The 9,404-nt window shown below is 36.6% G+C and overlaps 1 protein-coding gene across 3 annotated transcripts in view; it reads right to left on the reverse strand.

Moving 5' to 3' along the window:
• The window catches only part of IMPG1 (interphotoreceptor matrix proteoglycan 1), a 65,155-nt gene extending 56,719 nt beyond the window's left edge, over nucleotides 1-8,436 (reverse strand). For all 3 annotated transcript variants that reach the window (XM_074861903.1, XM_074861905.1, XM_074861902.1), the window contains exon 1: nucleotides 8,131-8,436. In XM_074861903.1, the coding sequence (XP_074718004.1) occupies nucleotides 8,131-8,197 (67 nt within the window). In that variant the 5' untranslated portion in view covers nucleotides 8,198-8,436. The remainder of the gene's footprint in view (nucleotides 1-8,130) is intronic.
• Nucleotides 8,437-9,404: the final 968 nt, after the last annotated feature.

The following is a 9,404-nucleotide window of genomic DNA, read 5'->3' on the forward strand; positions in this document are numbered from 1 at the left end:
AAAAGCTAGGATGACTGGTCATGGAAAGTTGATCTTTAGATCTTGGAAAGGGCTGATCAATGTAAACACCACATACAAAGAGAGGTAATATCCTGGACTCCTCACTTAGAGGCAGTCTTCTCCTGTCATGGGAATAGTGAGAACCCTAAATTCTAATGGCTCTTGCCAGTGACAGACAGGGTGCCCATGACACGTTCTCTCCTTATATTCCTTTTTAAATCATTTTTATGCCACACTGCCTCAGTGCCAGTTGCATGGGAAGGGTCTGACTGGATTGAAGGGGTTTAGATAAGCAGGCATGATTTTATCATCAAATGCAGCCTGGATCCTGTGTATGAATACTAGGAACAGCACCCAGAGAAGCACACAACAACCTCTATCTTCCTATGAAGATGTGGGAATAGAGGCCCTTTCCTTGTACTCTCGCTGACGTTCGGGGCTGCTTTGCCAGTGCTTTGTCAGACACTGTACCATTACTTTGTTTGCATTACACTTCCAAGCTTTTTTTCACAACCTTGAAGGCTCACAAGTTTGAAAACTTGAGAGTATGGAATCCCATATTAGAAAAATTAATGCTAATATTTAATCTGCTCAGGTCTTGCCTCTGAGAGCTCAGTGCCCTTAAACACAAGATTATATGTCTTGCTTGTACTTATCTTTGGGTCCAATGTATTCTTTAACTAATTTTAATGCACACAGTAAAAGAACCTGGAGAGGAATTGCTGAGGGGACTCAGTCCCAACAGTTGTTGCATCCTGGTGGGTAGTGGATCTTATCTGGGAGCTAACTGAGGCCCAGGAGAGAACTCAGTTTGGATGTCACTTCTTCAGGTACACTTAGCCAGTGAACTGCTGGGTAAGAGGCCAGTATCCACTACTCTGGGGATGTTTTGCTGAAAGATAAGGAGCTGACATTGATGCCTAGCTTCAGAAGAAGATGAACACTGGCCAGAGGAGAATGCCTGCATTCCTGAAAGACAGGAAGAGGGCTAAGACATTTATATTAAAAGTAATTAATTTTAATTCTTCAAAATGAATGTTGATGATGATGAACTTGATAATTCCTGTTTGGTATGTTGGCTGGTGTGAATGCCATTCTTAAATGTAACTAAATAGTAACATCACCTGTGGAATGAGGCCTGGGTATCTAATTGTGGCAAAGAACTATGGGGGCCAGGGCCAGGCCTCCAGCTTGGAAGACCCTGTGTTCAGTTGACTGATATCCACTAGCAAACTTCCTGCACAAGTACCACAAAGCTAGTGTACACACCCAGCACTACAGAACCTGTCATGTACCTACTAATATCTTGTGTTATGCTAGACTCAGCATCACCTATGTGTCAGGGAGGTGCTAGGCTCTGCCTGTGCAGTGGGAACTTTATACTGAAGGCAAAATACATCTTATCCCCATATCTCTCGCTTGCAATCAGCATGACAAAATGTCACCTGCACATCTTTACAAGCTGTACTCAAGCTCTCTGTGACACAGGAGTGGAGCTCCAGGCTCTTGCTGAAAAGATAAGTTTTGTAATTTTCAACTTTTTAAAGACTATGTTCTTGTTCTAAATTAGATCTGTACCAAGGGATTTTCCTTCATGAGAATTCAGGAAAGTGGTGGGTTTTCATAAATCCTTCCTCTTGACAGGAATGAGTGATGATGTTCCTTTAAACATTTATGGAAGATGAAGTATTTAGTCGCTTTTAACATAGTACTCAAATAAGGCAAGGCTCCCATGAATCCTTATGTGAATTATTCCTGTTATCCTTGTGTAAAAATACTGAATGTTCGGTTATAATGAAACAGTCTACACCTCAGAACATATATAGAAATAAATCTGGAGAGGAATTCAATAAATTAATTTGAAATATAGCAACAACAGTAGTAAATGTCTAAATTTTAATAAAAACCCCAAACCTTTTTCTTTTATTTGGTGTTACATTCAAATCTAGGACATGGCATTAGATAATGGTTCTTTTGCAGAACCCTTTAAATTAACCTGGATTTACATTTCGGTACCAAAGATCGCTGTTGTCATCAACCAATGTGCTTTGGAATTCCAGTAAGTCAGAAGAATTTAATTTCTGCAAGGAGGTAAAACTGAGAATCTAAAATAGCTATCATAATGCCTCAGCTGTTCCCCTCCTCCCAGATACTCACACAAATCTCTTTGGCTTTCTATACTAAGTGGAGAAACACAATTGTTAAATCAACCAATTTCAGAAAGAAAGCTAAGAAGATAATTTGAAATAATTTTTATGAAATTTATGTTTAGGCCTTATAACAGACAAACATATTTTTTTCTCCCTCTCTAAATAGACAATTTGGTAACATCTTTGAATTATGCTAACTATACAATCCATGGCAAAATAACTATGGTGAATTTTCTACCTATTATAGATGAGAATAGGAAACATATTATGACACTTGTGAGATTCTCCTTCTTTTGTGGATGTAGTCATTATATATTGACAAAAAATGAATCCATGTTCATAATAAATACAGTCTGTGGCAGCCACAAATACTGAACATGCTGAAAGCCTTATGAGTCAACACGTGGTTTTGCCACATTTCCTTCCTACCTGAAAGACTGTCATAAGAAACTCATGTTTTCCTTGACATCATAGGTCTCATTTAAGGTAGAAATTTATACCATCTCTTTCAGACAGATAAGTGCAAATTCTGGTGAAGAATCCTCCATGTTATTCATCAAATCTACTAACCACTGCTGCTGGAATTCATAGAAAATATCAAAAGCCATCTATGGTTTCATCATCAATATCTGGATCCTGTAACAGTCTGCTTAAGGTCCAGGACCCAGACTAGAAACAGCATTGAAGAATGATTTATTTTAATGTCGACATGTGAAACATATATGTATTTCTATTTGTTTGGCCATCTTAGAAGCATTTGACCTGAAATGCTGCTCTATTATCTGATATGGTTTGCATCAAAGGATGAAAGAAAATGCTTTAAATATTTGAGTACTTCTTGGAGGGATGCATCCAATCTGCTGCGATGAATTACTCACTTGAGTACTTCTGTTATTCATTTTCTAATCAGTCTTACTCAAGGCATACAGTCATCCTCTGAGAAAGTCAGTGAGAGCTTAAGTTCAAGTTCTAGCAATATTTTGCCATGTATGTCAACATTTCAACAATTTTGATGGTGTGAGACAAAGAATCATAGTGCAGAATGGGCTTATTGAGGTAACTGTATTCAAATATGATGACGATTAGGATGGTTGGCATATGAAAAAACTGGCAAGACCCAGAAGCCACAGTGCCATCTCTTTGCTCAAACTTGTGTATTTGGAACTGGTCAATTTTACTTACAGTTTAAGGGCACTCATCCTGCAATACAATCTATAGTCTCTGGCTAATTGACTCCATCTCATTTTGACACAGTGGACTTAACCTTACTTAATTTAGTTATGTGTCAAGCTGCGTAGACTGAGTTAGGTTGGAAGAACACCTGGAGGTCATCTAGTCCAACTCCTTGCTCTAAGCATGGCCAGCTTCTGAGCTAGATGAAGTTGATATGGTTTTGAGGGAGAAGAGGAAAGGGAGAATAAGTTGTTTAGAACTGTCTTAATTTTGTGCTGTAACCACAAAGCATTACTGCTTCCTACCTGAAACTGCTGGGGCTTTTATGATCTGTGTTGACTCATATGTATGAAAGGTATACATGGAGCATACCCACTAAAACTGGTATTTCAGGTAACAGGGTTACCAAGATTGTTAATATACAATTGGATAAATTCTGAAAGGTACTGAAGATTCAGAATGGCCAATAAAGAAGGTAATTTTGGCTCTGCACTGACATATAAGTTTAAAAGCCAGTAAAACCTCACCACTGAAAAGATAAGCATGGTGGCCTTAGTACAATTAGCTATGTAGCTATGAGCCTGGGTCCTACTGGTTTGTAGACATCCATGTCTGAGAATCAGCCTGCTAAACTCTGCTGTTGCCCTGCTTTATGACTGCAATGCTTCTTACAGGTCAGGGCTTCAGTTTCTATGTTACACCGCAGGACCACATGCTTTTGTAAGATGAAGATGTTAGTGTTACTCTCAGGCTGGTATATACTGTCAGGCAGGTATATGGTAAGGTTAAAACTGGTGCTATGCTTGCATAAAATGACAAGGCGTCCTACAATTATGTAAGGGTATATAAACACACTTACACTGTGGCAGGTGTCAGGGTACTCCCAGATGATTGTTAATCTTATGTTTTCCAGATATGTTGCAAAGTGTCTGTCCAGTAAATAGCAGCTGGTAGTGACAAAATGCCAGTATATATGTATATACAAGCAGACAGATAGATAGATATTTCTTTTTAGTAAGCGTATTTTTCAATATCACACATTCCTAAGGGGAAGAAATTGTTTGAAACACAGCTGGCCTTGCAAAATACAAAGTGCATGGAACAGGTAGGATAGTGCACCTAATTCCTGATAAAAATGGAAGAATTGTGTGATAGAGAATGAGTAGAAGACTCATTTTAATCCCAAAGGGCCTGGGAATAGGATAGAGGTATAAAAGTAGAGGGGAAAACATATATTTAAAGTATTTTAAAGCATCAAAATGCAATAGAATGCATACAGTTCTCCTTCTGGGAAGAAGACAGCGTGTTTGCTACATCTGATGAATATTGGCCGTACTGCTTAATGCACTGCTAAAGCCACTAAGACACCACAAATAGCTGAGAAATGAAGAATAGCATAAACAATAATCTGGATTTCTAGCAGGTTAAGACTCCAAGTAAAGTTACTTTATTGTTGCCTGTAAATTAACATCCTGTAAAGTGAGAAAACCTTTTATTATTAATAGTGATCATCTTGTCCACAGGTGTTTTCAGAGAAAAAATCCTACATGTCTAACTGTTCATCCACATATAGTTCACTAATCACTATAGTATATGTGTGATTATATCTGGAATGAATCTTTAAGATTCAGTGATAATATTCTAGTATTTTTATTCAAGTTTGGCTTTAGTCAGGAAATAGAAAAGATTAAAGCCCACATGTAATCCAGTGTTACATTTGTTTGGGTTTACTTTTCATTTGTTTATAAGCACAAACAAGAAAGCTAGCTTTAACTTTGTAATTCTTATTTTATTGATGAAAGTAGAAAATAATCTTAGTGCAAAAACCAGATGTCTTTTTTCCTTTCTTTGAAGCTTTATGTTCTTTGACTTCCCTTTCCCTTTGGCACAAATTTGCTTAACCCTTTTTTCAAAGGCAATTATAGTAATGAAGATCTGCAACACTTATTGCTGAATTGGAACAGCCAAGCAGGAAGGGGTAAGTCAGAATGAATTAAAATGATTTCATAGAGCACACACAAAGCCTTTGTGTCCTAAAGAATGGCTGAGTAAATAGTGGATATTTGCTTGCGGAATAAAAAATAACCCCAAACAGCCTTGAATGCACTCTGGCTCCCTTATATTCTCAGTATCAAGTGCTAGGGTGTACCCGGCATCAATGTATAGTTTTGGGAGTTCAAAGCTCCTCTGTATCTTGCTAGTTAGACTGGGCTTTCAGTGGTTTACAATTCAACAGTTAAAAATTACTCTATGGTCATATTTTGCACGTAGATTTTTTTGTTGCAAAAATTTTATCTCACTCACTTTCCCTTCCCCATTATTAGAGACAGTTTGTGTCAGGACAGTGGCAAAGACCTGAGTTCAAGTCCTGAGGTCATTTTCTCGATTCTGACACTAGTCGTGGCCAAAGATAAACACTCTATCTCTAAAGTTTATTTTGCTCCCTATACTTTCCTGTTTGTTTACTGTGGAATTGGAGGTGCTCCTGGACAGCCTCCAAATGGACCTCTTTTGGTCCTAAAATAGGGATGGGGAGGAAGGACCAAAAGACATTACTGAGCAAGCCCCACTTTTGTTAACCCACTTGTTGTTAAATATAGATATGAGTAAATCAGGAATTTGAATTTAGGATAGTTTTGTTCATGAGGGAAAAAAAAAATCAACTGAGTAACCCTATAAATATTTAGAGTTTATTAGTTCTATGTTTTTTCTTTTAAGATGGGAGTCTTTATATCTTAATCTCTTATTTCCTAGTCTCTCACAGTTGACATGTACTGCAAACTTGAGGAGTCATAAAAGCCTCAAATCACCTATGTTAGGATCACTAATGAGTGATTAATATAAGTATTCAGAATCACTGGGAGAGCCTCTGTACTTTTGAAAATATTCTCTGTGAGTATCTGACCCTAATGATAAGTCATAAAATAACAGTTTTGTTAACAGTTCAGTTTACCCTGTTCTGGTATAGAAATTTCTTAACACAAGCATTAAGTGTTTTGAGATCTGTGTGCATATATTTGAGATAACATAATTTTAAAATATTATATATGGCATGACTATGTAGCAATAAAAAATAATTATTATGCATTCACACATACCACATGTACTTTATAAAACTGGTGGGAAGGAATTTTTCCAATTATGATTCACATGCATGTATAGAAGAAATACTTTTTCCCCTCTGAAAGCCATCAAAAATGAGAAAATTCCAACACTGCTACATAAGCCAGATGCTATGTGAAGTTTATTACTGGTCATTGTTTCCTGAGTCTTGATAAACATTCTATGCACCAAGTCTTCTACTACATCTCTTAGGGGGATAATATACAGTTCTGTATATTGCCAGTCTTTTATGGGAAATGTGTTGTAACATGCATTTACAATTTGCTGTGGGTGAAACTGTGTGGTCCCGCTTTTTACATTATCACTTTCTCAGTTCATAATTATAAATATGGACTGTAATGATACCATGAAGCATGCATGAATTACCTGGAATTCATTCTATCTCTTTCCATCATAGAATATGCAACTTAAATGCAAAAGCATTTTGATATAACTTTTCTTCTAGTTAGACATGAACTATCATTCTCTCATTTTTTGCCACATTTCCAAAATATCATTAATGATTAAATGACACTATTTATATGGAATTGAAAAGTAAAATCAAAGAACAACAGAATATAAATCTAATATTAACTAATACATTATTTTTTCCCAAGGATTTTTTCTGTAATTGTCCACTAAAGAAGATTTACATCATTTCAGTGAGATACAAGAACTGTGCTCTTTATTTTCTAAAGAAAATCTGTGCAAACAAAAGCAAGATAAAAAAAAAAAGATGCTTAAATAAAACTTCCCAAGTGGTATTGACAGCAAACTATGTTTCACACTGTCTCTTTAACAGATATTTAAATACCATTGAGGAGACTTCTCTTTTATCATTTTACATTTTTTGCATTTAATTAACATGCCTGAGATTGACATAAAATAGGTCATTGACTTGGGCCAGCATAAAGCTGTTGTAATGTTGGCTTTTAATTCAATTATATAAATATCAAAGCATAGATGGAAAAGTTAGTAAGAAACCTCCCCCAAAATGAAGCATGTTCCCCAGAGCTCTAAATCTATTGAATATGGAACTGAACAGCAAAAAAATCACACTACCATCTTTTCTTTTTTGTTGCTGAAAAAGATTTAAAATTGCTGTGAACTTTTAAACGTTTTTAAAAGAAGCAAGTTAGCTGTTGTACTAAGTACAGAGGAGTTGTTTGTATTTCTGTTTTCTTGCAAATAATTTTACAATTATTATTACAGTAATCCTTACTAGTATTGCTATTTTCTGTATATTTGCCAGTTTGGTTTATTCCTCCATAATTTGTACATCTAAAAGTTTTTGAAGTTGTTTCTGACAATGGCTAGGTAAATGTGAAGACATATTTTACTACTTTCTCTTCATTTCAAACCATCTTTAACAATGTCAGCACTTAGATGTTCTTTCAGCTACTTTGTTTCCCTTCCATATAATTGTTTTTTTTAAAATTATATATTTTCATAACAGAACATATGCAACTAAATGGCATCTCTTACAGAGATTGTAAAGCCTGGGAAACACACATAAGAAATCTTGCCAATGTTTCCTTTTCCAACTTTATAGCACTGTCAGTAACTGTACTGTCTTTAGCTGAACTGTCAAAACACCAAATTCCAAACAAAGAATTCTGTAATGCGAAAACAACCTGATCTTTCAATTATTTTTTTTTATCCTATGCAATGTAAATTCATATAAACCTTTAATATATGAACTTACCTCTGCTTGCCTGAACTTGGAGAGCAAGGCAAATGATCAAAAATATTAATCCAATTTTCAAATGCATGCTGTCTATTGGTCATTCACAGTTTTCAAGATCAATCATGCAGAAAATAAGAATATTTAGGTCAAGTAGAAGAATTTTCTTTTCTTAAAGAACTAAAACCCCCAAATGTCTTCCCTCTTATTATTTTTCAGGTGTTCCCAGCCTTGGACGGCATTGAATTGCAACTATGCAAAGAGCGCAACAGGTGCCAGAATGCAAAAGCGGGACAAACGCCTCGAACGCACACAGTTCTAGCCTGGGGAACCAGAGTGGTAAGACAAGAGTGACGAAGTTTTAAAAAGAAGCAGAGTCTGTTTCTGGAATAATCTGTTTATCTGCTGCTCAGACATAATCCCTCTTATGGTCCAGCTGGAAGAGCTTTCTTCATCTTATTAACCTTCTTGAGCAGCACCTGTCAACCCCAGAAGACTTCAGCAGCACCATGATAAACAACGGAAGTTTCTTCTAGTGCCAATTGCCTTCAAACATTGATCCTTTGGGCATTCTGGAGATACAGCACCTGAGCAGAAGTGAAATCACAGGAAGAGCTAGTTGTGCTACTTCTAAACCAGTGATCATAAAACTTCCTTTGAAGAGGGAGACAGCTTTTTCTAGAAGAACATACTATACTCAGCCTTTCCAGTGCTTGTGTCTTGGAAGACTCTCTCTCTTCTCATACCAAAAGCTTGTTGCAATATTCCTATCAGAGCAGTGATGATGATGTTCTGTGACAGCAGTGAAATGATGTGACTCAGCAGTAAATTGCAGCAGTGTTCAAGGCTGGCACAATCTGATGTCAAACTGGGAGTGGGGGAGGGAAGGTGCTGCATGGAGGGAGAATAAGTAACAGTGGTGGGAAATGATGTTTCGAGCGCATAGCTACAACCAGGCCAAGAACTGGCAGTGAGTGAATACACTCTTGAAACAGCTCTGTTCCAGTTTCCCAAATAACTATTCTGGTTACATATTTGACATGTGGAAGTGTTCTATACTTACTTTTTATTTTCCAGAATGTTATTTACTGTTGCATGACACCTAAAAAGCTACCAGGTGGGCATTTGTAATGGTCTGTCCCCTTAGAGATTTTTGTGCAACTGTGTTTTAACATAGGAAGTATTTAGACTGGCAGCAAGAATCTGTAAGTACAAATTAATTTAAGAACAGCCTTCATTTGAACCCAATAAGCATTCTATTTTTACTTAGGGTTTAAACAATGGTAACCTCCCTC

This window comes from Strix uralensis, chromosome 3, assembly GCF_047716275.1.
Source record: "Strix uralensis isolate ZFMK-TIS-50842 chromosome 3, bStrUra1, whole genome shotgun sequence".
NCBI classification, from domain to species: Eukaryota; Metazoa; Chordata; class Aves; order Strigiformes; family Strigidae; genus Strix; species Strix uralensis.